Genomic DNA, 13,773 nt, shown 5'->3' with positions numbered 1-13,773 from the left:
GACGTGTTTCTTTGAAGCGGGAGGCTCGTCAGCTGCGCACGCGCGTGAATTGAGTCCCAAGCGACGATAACAACACACGCTAAAAACGCAAAGAATCACGGGTAGACGCTTGTTTGTAAACAATTACACGCTATGGCCATCTGACGCATGTGCAGGTGACGACTCCCCCGCTTTAATATGAGAAGTTGAGGGTCTATGACACTGTGATTCATATATTACTGATAAAATTTATTAAAAACAGCTTCCCTCAAAGACAGCAACACCTTATTTCATATTGCCTTTTTTTTTAAAAATCTTATTACTTATTAGTGCTGTAACTTGTGTACTGCATTTTATTTTATTTGTTTTGTAATAATTGTTTGTGTATTGCAATGACATTTGTTAGTGAGTGTTTTTCTTTGCCACGTAGCCATTTTAATTTCGTTCGCCTTTTTTTAATAAATTGAAATACAGTCAGGGTACGCTCACATTTATCAAGTGTTGGGATTATCACGCAGTACCATATTTCACGCCTGCTGTCTGCTTGTATTCACCAGGCTTTCATTTTCATGAACATAAATATTTTATTTTTTTAATAGAAATGTCTAAAAAACAAACAAATTTGAAACATTGTGGACACAGACTAGACTCTAAAATCCCACGTGGGCAGTGAGAGTGAAAAACAATACTGGCATCAAATGATGATTAAAAAAAACATTCATAATTAGTAGTATACCATTCTGACAATATCGACCTTCGGGTCACGTGACAATCGCTTGCTTTCTTATTAAAGATTTTGTTTGAGGCAACGACGACCCCTAGGGTCGACGCCTTGACCCACATTTTCCTCGCACTACCTTGACCCCTGACCCCCCAACAGTCACAGGTATTGCGTTCTCTTGTTGCCTATAACGAGAACTCTGTATTCTGGAGTGTACGCTGTTTTACCACGGCACACAGTATAAGAAAAAGATCATTGGGTACGTACTACAACGCGATTAATCGACGCAAATGATCGCATAAGTCGCCGGGAGTGAGTCGGGCTTGTTACTGAGTTGAAGATCCGCATACTATTGTGACGGGAAAATCGTCCAGTATATGCATACTATGTTATTCACGTTTCATATTTTTTTTATAGATTAATAGTTAATTGATTTGTGACGTTAAATTATTTTTGATGATTTGACCATAAATTTATTCCCAAGGATCGCCATAATGTTCAGTTGATCAACATTTCTAATTTAATAATTCTCACGTGTTATTATTATTATTTTGCATGAAATCGTACATTATTACCAATAGTGCGTTACTTATCGTCGTGTCACGCTAGGTTTTCAAAGCTTGTGTAATGTACCTCTGATTATACTGATTATTTTGTTCCTTTCATGACATGTTTTCGAATATCTATGCGCATTGTTGTGGGTATGATTCATTTCAGGGAGATGACGACGATGATGACGGTATTAATAGCCTGGCGTTTGTGTGTGTGTGTGTTTTTACGACACTGTGCTGTAGTCCATATCATTATCCGTTGCGCAGTTTTATTTTGAAATTCTAGTCAGTTGTTGACAGCAGTGGCCTTGGTCATTTATAGTACTCTTAGCCGGATCTCATTTTCTTCGAATGTGCCGAAAATAATAAAAGCATTCAGTTGATCGTGATCACAGCTGGCTTGGCCTGTGCGTTTGTGAAGATCTAAATCAATTTTTCGCTGATGTATTCAGTAGGCATTGTGGGGTTTTTTGCTATAGCAAGTGCGCCATCGCATGCCTGACATTAGGAAGGGATGCCCCTGTGAATTGTGGGTGAAGGCCTGAATCGCTGTTGGGAGAAATAGATTTGCCGTGTCGATTCGAAGTTTCGATTGAGTTTCTGGTTATTTTATGGTGTTCAATAAACTGTCATCGGCAAGATACAGCCATATATCATAGATTGAACTAAAACCGCCACGTCTGCAGTGGACGGTGAATGAAAAAGGCTCGAAAACTTGCGCCGGGCAGTAGGAATCTGTAAGTGTGGGAAATCATTCATTCACGATAACGACCCACTAACATAGCCAAATGCCTCTGGACTAAATGTTGCCTGCTATGGCATATTTTCCTATCTTCTAAACGGCCTTTTGATATATTATACTTTAGAAATCAAACATTTATGAAAGAAAAATATATTTTAATCGTTGAATGTCATTTTTATTATACGCGAAATGATAATTAAAATGTTATGATCACGTATCAATTCTCCCAACCTAAGCAAAGATGCACCCGTGCTCCCTATAACCGGTGCACTCCTTTCTCAAGGCCTTGTCCCTTGCGTTACAATAATGTAGGACACAGATATTTTGGGCGTTTTAATAATGAACAGCGCGATGTCGTGATTATGGCATCAAATTTATATTATCAGAAATAAAAAGGTTGAGCAATACTGTATAAATTTAATAAAATATGGAAATATCGCCGCGATGATTGCGTGATGCACTCATGCTCGAACTCGGCAAGTTGATATTCTTGCGCCATTACCAAAAATTGGTGTGTTTTGGTGCCTGGAGATCAGGCCGAATTCAGTGTTTTGACCTGATATTTTACCCTCTAATTTATCCCCATATGCAGTATTGACAGTAGAAGTATCTTCCCGGGACCCTATAGAGCCGCTATGACTGTCTGATCTCTGATTTAACCGTGAAGACCATACGCTGCATGGCATGTAACGTAGCTAACGGCTGCCATGAACCACAGACAACCGAGGAAGAGCAGAGCCAATACCGGCAGGTAAGGAAAATAAAACCGATACATTTAGGGTGGTTTGGGCGTACTATGCATTTCTAATGTGTCCACTAGATGTCCAGGTATAATATAATATTTAGCTCGAGCTTGTACGGCACGCGGTTTGCGCGCATTCAGTTGTTTAATCTGCCGGTATTTTCTCATGTTACACACGCACGGAGAAAACCAACATGGTGGACACTGTGGTCGGGGGAATTTACAACTGTTGCAATCGTGATTTTATTCATTTGGAGCCCACTTTCCGACGATTTATCGGGTGATATTTTAATACAAGGTCTCGAATGGATCCGGTAAGCGAGCCTGGTAGGTCTGTAGGATAAAAATAATAAAAGCCGACCAGTGTCACCAAACAGGAAGTAAAAGCAGGTGTTGGGAAATTGATACATTCTTGCGCGACTCGCTGGCCACTTAGTTGTTCGGTCATCATTTCGCCGGTCACATGTGACCTAACATTAAAACGTTTACTGCAATTGTGTTGCTGTTTGTCCTATTGTTATCAGTGGAATTATTAACTCTCCCCCACACAGTATTCATTTCAACTCGTATTATAGGCAGAGTAGTCTATGAAAAAAAATCAGAACATGAAAATGACTCCCCCTTTTTTTTTATAATCCTGTTTCGTTCGGTTCATTGCTGCTGCCACGGCGGGGTGGTGGTGTTGATATATATATATATATATATCTATATAGATAAAACAAATCCTTTTTTTTCACTAGTAGTTAGTTCACCCAACAACAACAGCGATTGACCGAAATAATCATGTCCCATGAGTATGACTGGAATTTCAATAATAACCGTAATGTTGGGGCATGAGAGTCAAGTATCAACATGTACTTATCTATTCTTAAGAATTACTGACCTTGACACAAATTCACCTTGTTCATTTCAAGAAATGGGTGCACCCAACTGAGGAAAAAATACAACTCGTACATGTATTTTTGAAAACAGTAAGACACAAAAAATTCATGGAGGATGTGGCCTTTAGATGTCCCTATCATGACCTCCTTTGTGTTTTTCAGAGAAGTCATTTCAGTTTCATCCAGGAAATGATGTTCATATTAATGTACCAATCAGCGTACAGTCAACGGCTCTAACGAGAAATCAAGAAAACCTGCATATTTCACTGTTCAGGAGATCGCAAAACCAACCTTTTTTTTTTGCAACTTACATCAATGGATATCATACCAGTAGCACTGATTGTATGCTAAATCTATAATGATTATTTGCATGTATGTATGCATTTCCTTGAAAATCTCATCAAATTAGAGTGCAAAGAAGAACATGTAACCCCTCTCCCCACAATGCTCTTTGTGAAATGAATTCTAACTTTGATGTTTTGTTTCATGTTTTGTTTAGGAGCGGTCGTGGTGGTATGACCAAGGGGCCTGGGCCACAAGCTGTAGTCAGTGTAAGTATATTCTTGAACACATGGTTTGTGTTGTCAAGTGGAAATCATGATATGACATACTTTTCTCGGTGGTGTTATTAACAACAACAACAGCAGCAGCAGAAGCAGATCTATATCTGGAACAAATACTAAGTTAATCTGAAGTATCCTAGATAAATGACAAGCAACCCATCAAATCAGTGGTGTGCTGAGGTTGTTAATTTGTATGCTGTTCTTATGATTCAGTGAGTGTTGTCGTTTAGGTTTGTGTGATACCCTCAGTTTATCCCACGTGTGCGTTTTCGATAACATATGACAATTGTATGCTGTGGTACAAGTGACCTGCACCTGTGGGTACATGTAAGATTAAGATTGTCTGTATAAAATGTTGTATATATTTCATTGCATGGCTTGAACTTCATGTATGCATTGAAGGCAATTATCTTGATACCGTATGATTGTTGCCTCAGTGCCCTTCCATATTCCCCCCATTTTATTTTTATAGTGTCAAGAGAATTTTATCGATTTTGGCTTTGAAAATAGCTGCTCTCACAATTCCCATGTTTAAGTTGTTGTGTACATTACATGTCTGTATGTCTTAAATCACATGCTCTTTTAAAAAAAACAAATTGAAATCAGTTTGATCGTTGTTGCAGTTTGGACAGCTTCATGATTCACATCTTAAAATTGGATATTTATTCCCTCACCATTGGGATTATTAAGCCCAGTCGATCATACATTTGCATGAAACAAAAAATTCTATTGGCGAGTGGTGAGGACCGTCATGTGATAATGTAAGAAATATTGTAAAAACAAACATGGGCCTCTATTGAAGGTGATTGCGTTTGGATTACGTTATATGTCTAGGTAACTTATCTATGTGTGAAGTGCCTTCAATTTGCTCACATTACATTGATATTTGGTGAAATGAGCATGATTACTTGTACTTGCGTAGATATTTATTTTGGGACTCCTCCTGCATCGACGCTCTTAAGTTCAAAATATCCCACACCGGATAATTCTGGCCACTTTCATTGCCTGTTTTTACCACTGTCTGTCAATGCTTGTACTTTACTGACTTTACTGAATTTTCCCATTGTATTTTACTAAGAATGTTTTCTATTTTTATTAACATCTTCAGGAGTTAATATGTACTCACTAATATTACTCAGATTTAATGATATATACTGGGAACTGTTTTATTTTCATTGATTTTTTTTTTTTTTTGGGATGATCATTTTCTCCGCTAATTTGAAAACATTAAGTTAAGACAAAATTTTCTGAAAGTCTTATGTTACTTAAAAATAAATAAAAATAAAATGTTTATGACTACAAAATTTCACTGACCTTTTATCTCTCCGGAGATTACATCTGCTTGCAGTATGCAGATTGACTTGTACATTATTCACTGTTCTCCATCATGTTGAATGCTTGCTAGACACCGTGCATAGTAGAAATCATGTTACCACACTCTCCTGCATCATGATTAAAGCACAGCTTAGTGTCTACATACTTTGTTCTTTGTTGCAAGTGAGTTCCTCTGCTGGCACTGAAATGAAATACTAACTTCAGTCGGTTAATACACACTTTGCAGTAGACAATGACTTAATGTACAGTACAGTACAGTACTGTGTGTACATGGTACAGTCGTAACATTTGAATTTAATACTGATAATTTTAATGATGAAAATAAACAAATTTACGAAAATATAAAAGCGCACGTACAAATCTAGTAGTTTTCACATTGAGAGAGAAAAACTTGTACCATTGCAATATTTTCTGTTTAAAGTGTCAGAAAGTGACTGATTACCTCTTGACCCGCCCTCGTTTATAGACTGTGATCCTTCTTCCAGTGATGGCGCTGTAGTACACAACTTTTGACCTGAATACTGCATTCGTGGTGTGTCTGCATTGATTGTCGTAATGAACAAGTCGTCAGATAATAATACTTATTTATTAATTGAGATGCGTTTTTGTTGTTGTCTTTTTCACTGTTCATTTACAACCCATAACAACAACAACAGCGATTGACCGAAATAATCATGTCCCATGAATATGACTGGAATTTCAATAATAACTGTAATGTTGGGGCATGAGAGTCAAGTATCAACATGTACTTATCTATTCTTAAGAATTACTGACCTTGACACAAATTCACCTTGTTCATTTCAAGAAAAGGGTGCACCCAACTGAGGAAAAAATACAACTCATACATGTATTTTTGAAAACAGTACGACACAAAAAATTCATGGAGAATGTGGCCTTCAGATGTCCCTATCATGACCTCCTTTGTGTTTTTCAAAGAAGTCATTTCAGTTTCATCCAGGAAATGTTGTTCATATTAATGTACCAATTAGCGTACAGTCAACGGCTCTAACGAGAAATCAATATAATAATACTTAGTTATTAATTGAGATGCGTTTTTTTTTTTTTTTTTTGTCTTTTTCACTTTATTGTGATTTTAAATTTGAAAAATAGAACTCGATATAAACTTGTATTTTGCTAGTACTGTTATATCTGCTTTAATTTGGTGGTAGATAAATATTCATGAATTTGTGTGATAGGGAAAATATTTTAGCAGTGAAGATGTGTGGGACATTTTGTTTGTTTGGACGCTCTCAAATAATCATCAAACCACTGGGATTGACAACAGTGAAAATATAACTGTACTTGGCCTAAGTTGTAGTTCATGCAGCATCATCGCACGAATACGAATATCAGGCTTTCTTTATTCTCATAAAACAGTTAACATAGGACTATGTTGTGGTTTGGTTTTTGTGTTTAGATAATCTTTTGTGCTACAGAGCCTTGTAAAATGAATGAGACTCTGTGCATTGGCTGCCATATCTGATTATTCTGAATGAGTTAATTTTACCAAAACACTGGCAGCCAAATCTGATAGTCTATTTAATATATATTTTAGCGTGATAATAATAATTCAAAAAGTATGGATGCTTTGGGTTCAATTTTTATAATAATAATAATAATAGGTGTTAACATTCGTGGGATAGTACATGTAATATGAATATAATTATGCAAATTTTTATTCAAATATGCCGCCATGCTTGATTATTATTCTGTAGAGAAGCGATAAAATATTATGGGATACATTCAATATGAACTGAAATGGTATAACGTGCTAAGTAAAACTATTAGTATTTGGTAGGGCTAAATATTTTCAGGTCACTGACCCGCTCGCATATTTGTGCTAATTAATTTTGCAACACCTGCCGATTTCGACGTCAGTCTAATCAGTTAGCGCTGACGTTTTCTCCGGGCTCTCCACGCAGGCAGTCTGTGTCTGGCTGTTAAAATGTGTCATAACAACAACTGGGAGTCCGTATGAGGTATTATATAAGCTTGGCTGTTGGCGCTCATTTGAGATTGAGGTCTATCGTGTAATTAGCATTCGTAGAATGTAGTCTGGATTTTTGAAGGCCACGATGAGTAAGGGAATGAATTTATTTCAATCAACTCAAGTTTGCCGTCACAGCGTACATCATTTGTGAATAATAAAAGAGTGGGTATGACTCGCTTGTATTGTGATGTTTTTTTCAAACAACTCGTTCATCATCCTGATTATAGTGACATTGTTTCTGATTTTTGTTTTCAGAATTTTGATGGTATTTATAGTAGTCCACGTTTTACCTACGTTTTAGCTGCCATAACGGTAAGTGGATATTGTGCAAACATTTGCCTTTCACAGACAGCTTATATTTTGCTGTATTGTTCCCTTGTGGGAATATATAATGCAAATGTATAAAAATAAATATATATATATCACATATTTGATATAAGTGTACCACATATATTGATATATATATTTTTTTTATTATGGTATTTTATTTTGGTATTGCATCATCTTATTAAATGTGGATAGAAATGAAATTATGATCTAATCTACAAAATAATCGTCATTTTAAAGACAAGAATATCACTCCCAGCTGTTTCTTGCAATTGATAAGCTTTCCACTTGAATAGTGTGAATTTGCATGGAGAGAACATGAATTTATCTGTGCACATGCTGCCTGCCTTTCTCTGTCTCTCTGAATTGTGTTAATAATTCTATATTCATCATGTTTTGCAAAATAAATTGAATAATTTTAATATTTATTTTATTTAGTCGATTTCAACAAGCAAAATTTAAGCTTTTATTTATTTAATTATTTACACATTTCTCAGTGTGCTGACATGTCGTATTTCATACTCCCTCAAACCTCAGTTACGCGTAGTAGCTTTAGGAGGAATGTTCAATCTTTCTTGACCATTTTATAACCCCCGGTCTGTTATTTGTCATGCCAGGGCTGTGTAGTTCAAGTACAAGTAAAAAATGGAGGCACATATGAGGGCATCTTTCGGACAGCCTCACCAAAGGTGAGTTCCTCTCTGTTGTAAATATTTGGCAGTGTTTGAAAGCGATTTATTTCAGTATGAGTACAGATCTTGTACAGGAAGCGATTTTACACAGTGTTCTGTCAGCGTGACCCCTGACCCAGTTTGTATTAACACGCGTGGAACATGTTACGTGTGATGCTGTTGAATTACTGATTTTAAAGTTGAGACTGATCTTTTACGATCAGTCATTCTATATTTTATATGTACATTGTATGTGATTTAAAATGAGTCTTCGTGGTTGTTTCTACAAATGCCATGATTATCTCCCAGTTTGTTTTGACTGGGAGTTATAAATAAAGATACGATTCAAATCAAATATAACCTTAAACAGAAGTACACGATTCTCTTTTTTGGTCAATTTACTCCAAACTTTGCTGTAAAAGGTAAAACTTGTTGATTGGGATTTTTCAATGACATTCTCCATTGTGTGAACCAGTGATAGATCTGTCCCCGTTAATGTCAACACCGCATCCTCCTTAGCTTAGTGTGCAAGATTGTATGGTTAGCGTAACAATGGAGCATCCTACATTAAATGGTTACGGTATTCCGCCGCTATTGTCTGTCTTGGGAATTTATGTCCCAAGTCATCCTCTAGATTTGCTGTTTAATGTTACAGGTCACGTTGCCTGAGGGTGCCATCAGTGAATCATGGTTACCATGTAGTTCATCATGATCACTGTTCGCTGGGTTTGACACTGAGCTGTGAAAGTCTTGCTCTTACTCAGCATTGCCAGACCGGTATTTCTAGAACACTTTCAGCAATACTGCCCTCTAACTTTACGGTATTTGCAGTATCCAATTTGAAAATGCCCTACTGTTTGCCCGGAAATTGTGGCTGAATATAAACCCCTGGATTTCCACAAATTGATATACTGTAAAATACTTTATTTTGGCTATTTTCGCTGATGGAATGATTCAGTGAAAACAAAATCCAGCAAATGTACCTTTTTTCCTATATTTTACATTCAGCTTGTCAAAATTCAGTGAAAAACACCCAAAAAATCTTTTCAGCGAAAATTAATTCCAGCTAAAATAAAGTATTCTACAGTACTCTTGATTCTAAGTTGCATATTATAAATTTGTAGGATTTTACACTGGGTTGTTGATTTACTGTTTTCTGGCTACGTCACATGGATTCAATGTGCGTCACTGAAATATCATAAATGGCTTATTGGGCATGCTGGTTGGTTGAAAGATGTAATTAGACATGACTACTGTAAAAGATTTCATTTTTCACTGGTACCGTATTTGCTCTATTTGTAGCACATGTGCTTGCATAAATTACCTAAACAGGTGTCTTTAATTTTTAGAATAAATAATATGTTAATGATCCAATATAAAACAAATGAGATTTTTGGTTAGGGTGCATTTCTATGAATTTGCTATTAAACTTGATCTCTGTTTGTGGAATTTGTCTTTTCTATTTTCCATTGAATTTAAATCATAAAAGTCAAGTGTTAATCTATGTTATCTATTTAATGACATTTGCCGTGAATCCATTGCCTGTTCTCACTAGCAAACTTGTTGAGAAATGAGGTAAAGTTAAAACTTGGCATGAGCCAAAACCTGTGTGGGAAATGAGTTGAGTCTGCATGTGCCCATGCAGTTTGTGCACATCTCGGTTCGCTTTAGAACTCTCTGATGCAACTGGGCATGTGCCACCTTTTGTGTGTCAGGATGCATTTAATGGTAATAAAACTGACAACCAGCAAATATGATTATTGAAATTACTGGTATATAAGAATTTTACAGTCTTGTATACATATGTCTATATATGTTTCTGTTTTAAAATTATAGAGACCAAGCGGAATTCTACTTTCATTGCTTTCAATCAAAAGTTGTGTTTTAACATTGATTTTAAATGAACATTTGTCAACAGAAAGTATATGTTATACTTCCCGTGATTATGCCAATACAGTTCTCTATTTGATATGAACATGGCATCATTAATTCTAACACAAATATTGAAAAATAACTCAATCTTAATTCGGATCATATTCGCCTGTGAGAACACTGCTCGTGTGAACTTGTCCATGGAAATGTTCAATGTAATAATTGTTTAACTTGGACGTTTTTGAATTTTTGATGTGGTAAATATGCTCAAATTCAAAATATCAAAATGGTGGAATTAAATCTGATTGAGAATTAATTAATTCTTTTAACTGTACCATGTGACCAAGCTACATGACATGGGCTAATATTAACATGCTTTCCCCAGAACTTGTAAATTAATTGTCTTGAATTTTCTTTTCAGGCTGACTTTGTGCTGGAAATGGCCCACAAGCTGGAGGAGACGGCTCACCGAGACCAGTCACCGGCTGTACCTTCTCGAGATAGAGTTATAGATAAATTAATTTTAAAATCCCAAGATATAGTTTCATTGAACACATTTGATGTTGACTTGGATTATGCAGCAAAAGGTTAGTCCACCGATGTCTTTGTATTTTGTAAGTTCTGGCTTCGGTAGTGCTCGCTGCGGGTTCCTATATTCTATGACGTAAAGCGACACAGCCACCTTATTGGATACGTTTCATGCGACATATTGTAAATCGCTTTACTTTTAGTAGAGACCTCATTTTTGAGTCGGTGAAAGTCGTACAATTTTGTAGCAATAAAAATTTCTCTGGGGTCTTATGACACAAACTGTCAGCAACTTCTGTGAAATGTTGTCTTTTTGAATGCCTTCAAATCGTCTAATTGCGAAAATGTGTGACTTTTTTGGATCAATACATGTGGCCTATTTTAATGCATACTGCATGGCTGTGGCATCTTTAATGGGTTTAATCTCTGACATTTGTCAAAAAAACTTCACAAGTTTGACTAAATCACGAAATAAAGATACAGTTTATCTGAGCTTCGCTGTCCATGCTCTGTTGTATTTCAGTGTTTTGAGTTTCTACCTGTAGATTTGAATCCATGCATGCTTTCCATATTTAAACTGATGGACAGAGCATATTTTACTTGCATGTGTAATATAAAATAACAGATCATCAATGCAATAAGTTTGTTGTAAAGGTGCATGAGACCCTTGAACAGTTCATGGATTCTTGGCCACTAGTCTGCTTATTGCATTTCAATAAAAAACTGCAGTAAAATGGAAAATCTGTTGTGTATCAGTTTTGCTCTATCAGAAGTGCATCTCTAATAGAAGTGCACAAAAATGAGTGTATTTCTGATCATTAAATGCCATTAACCCTTAAGACGCGATGTACGAGAATACTCGTAATAGCACATCTGAATCCTACAGCGAAGTACGAGAATAATCGTAATCGACCCTCTGAGAAATGGCGTTGTTTTGAATGACGTATATGTGGAGTACATCATCAATAAAGGCGAAAAACGTATGAAATAAACTTTGACCTGTGTATATGTGTGTGTTATTCTTACCTCAACCGGGGATTCCCTGCCCAATATGCAAATTGCATGTACAAATTCCATAGCTCGACCGCTAACTTTGAATGTTTGACTAGCAACGCAATCAAAATGGTGACGCCAAAATTTGCATTTCAATGACCCTGAAATACAAGCTGTATGGGATGAGATATTTGCCAATTCTGATTCTGAATACGAATTTGAAGGTTTTACTGCAGAAGAGATCGATTTTGGTGATATTCCGAATGATTATACTGAGTGGGAGATTGAAAATTCTGGAGTGGAAGTTGCCGACGATACTCGTCTTGGCTGGTCATCGAAAGCAAGTGGCGATGACATTTTGGTACCGCCGTTCACCGGTGTTCCGGGACTCAATGTTCAATTGCCGGAAAACGCAACCGCATTAGATTTTGTCAAGTTATTTCTTAAAGATGAGGACATTATCAGCATTGTTGAGCAGACAAATTCTTACGCAAATGGTCATCTTGCACGCAACGATGAAAACTTGGAACCGCACTCCAGACTCTGGAAGTGGAAGAATGTAAACATAGATGAGATGAAGATTTTTTTGCCATGACAATCGCTATGTCGATGCTCCATAAGAACGATCTTGATGATTATTGGAGCCTAAATCCGATAATTTCGACGCCTTTTTATCGTAGCATGATGCCAAGGGATAGATTCGAGCTCATTTTAAAATTTCTGCACTTCAATGATAATGCTGCCTACGTCGTTCGCGGTGAAGCCGGATATGACCCTCTTTTCAAAATCCGACCTCTGTATGACACCATAACATGCAGTTTGTCGGAAGTTTATACGTGTGAGCAGTGTATCAGTCTTGATGAAGGAATGGTGCCATGGAGAGGGAATATTCACTTCAGGCAGTACATTCCAAGTAAACCAGATCGTTTTGGTTTGAAATCATACATTGTGTCAGAATCATCAAGTGGGTACACTTCTGTTTTTGATATATATACTGGGAAAAATTACACTCCTAACCCCGATACAATAGAAAGTGAAAATGAAGGCCATACTTTCAATGTAGTAATGGGGCTGATGAGAAAAGGTACATTATGTAGTTTGCTGAACAAGGGATACAAACTGTACACGGACAATTACTACACCATCTAAAAGCTGAAGATACAATGTTAGTTGGTACAGCTAGAATGAATAGAAAAGAAATGCCTGCAGCCCTGAAATTGCCATTGCGACAAGGTGAAGTCATTTATCGTCAGAGAAATGGAGTCTTGGCGATGAAATGGAAAGACATCAGTACACATGCCAATTTGGAAATTTGTTGGCCTATCCAGGGGATCCGGAGAACCAATTGTGAAGCCTTTGTGTGTTGTTGATTACAACAAAAATATGGGAGGTGTGGATCTTTCAGACCAGATGATCAGATCGTACACAATGCATCGCCGACGTTCAAAGTGGTATATCAAGCTTTTTTTCCACATGATAGCTCTTGTCACTAATGCCTACATCCTTCACAGGAAGTTCAGTGCCAAGAAGCTAACTCATGCTAAATTTCGTTTATCCATTGTTCATGATCTTGTTTCTAGTGCAACCACTGCACCCATCCCAGCACCGAAAGGGCGAAGATCAGTTGGTCAGCCACTAAGACGACTCGAAGAACGCCACTTCCCCTCACCCATCCCTGCTTTCCCTGGTAGTAAAAAACAAAACCCAACTCGCCAGTGTGTAGTTCACAGAGCCTACTACAAAAAGCATCAAGATGGAAAGCGTCCACAAGAGAGTCGCGTGTGGTGCCGCAAGTGTGAAGTCGCCTTATGTACATACCCATGCTTTGAGATTTATCACAGCTGACGTCACTTTGATGCAGTTGATCCAACAGATTTC

The 13,773-nt window shown here is 37.0% G+C and overlaps 1 protein-coding gene across 5 annotated transcripts in view; it reads left to right on the top strand.

Moving 5' to 3' along the window:
- The first annotated feature begins 845 nt into the window (after positions 1-845).
- Positions 846-13,773, top strand: part of LOC100371390 (uncharacterized) — a 31,202-nt gene continuing 18,274 nt past the window's right edge. For 3 of the 5 annotated variants that reach the window (XM_085491164.1, XM_085491163.1, XM_085491165.1), the window contains exons 1-5: positions 2,478-2,744; positions 4,116-4,167; positions 7,760-7,816; positions 8,449-8,520; positions 10,796-10,961. In XM_085491164.1, coding sequence (XP_085347290.1) covers positions 2,701-2,744; positions 4,116-4,167; positions 7,760-7,816; positions 8,449-8,520; positions 10,796-10,961 — 391 coding nt within the window. In that variant the 5' untranslated portion in view covers positions 2,478-2,700. Of the gene's footprint in view, positions 960-1,604; positions 1,989-2,477; positions 2,745-4,115; positions 4,168-7,759; positions 7,817-8,448; positions 8,521-10,795; positions 10,962-13,773 lie in introns of those variants that run through there. The other 2 variants (XM_085491162.1, XM_006825563.3) reach the window with 2 other exon arrangements.

Source organism: Saccoglossus kowalevskii, chromosome 16, assembly GCF_978046115.1.
Source record: "Saccoglossus kowalevskii chromosome 16, keSacKowa6.1, whole genome shotgun sequence".
NCBI lineage: Eukaryota > Metazoa > Hemichordata > Enteropneusta > Harrimaniidae > Saccoglossus > Saccoglossus kowalevskii.
The sequence above is the reverse complement of the archived record's forward strand: the minus strand, read 5'-3'. Positions and strand labels throughout refer to the sequence as shown.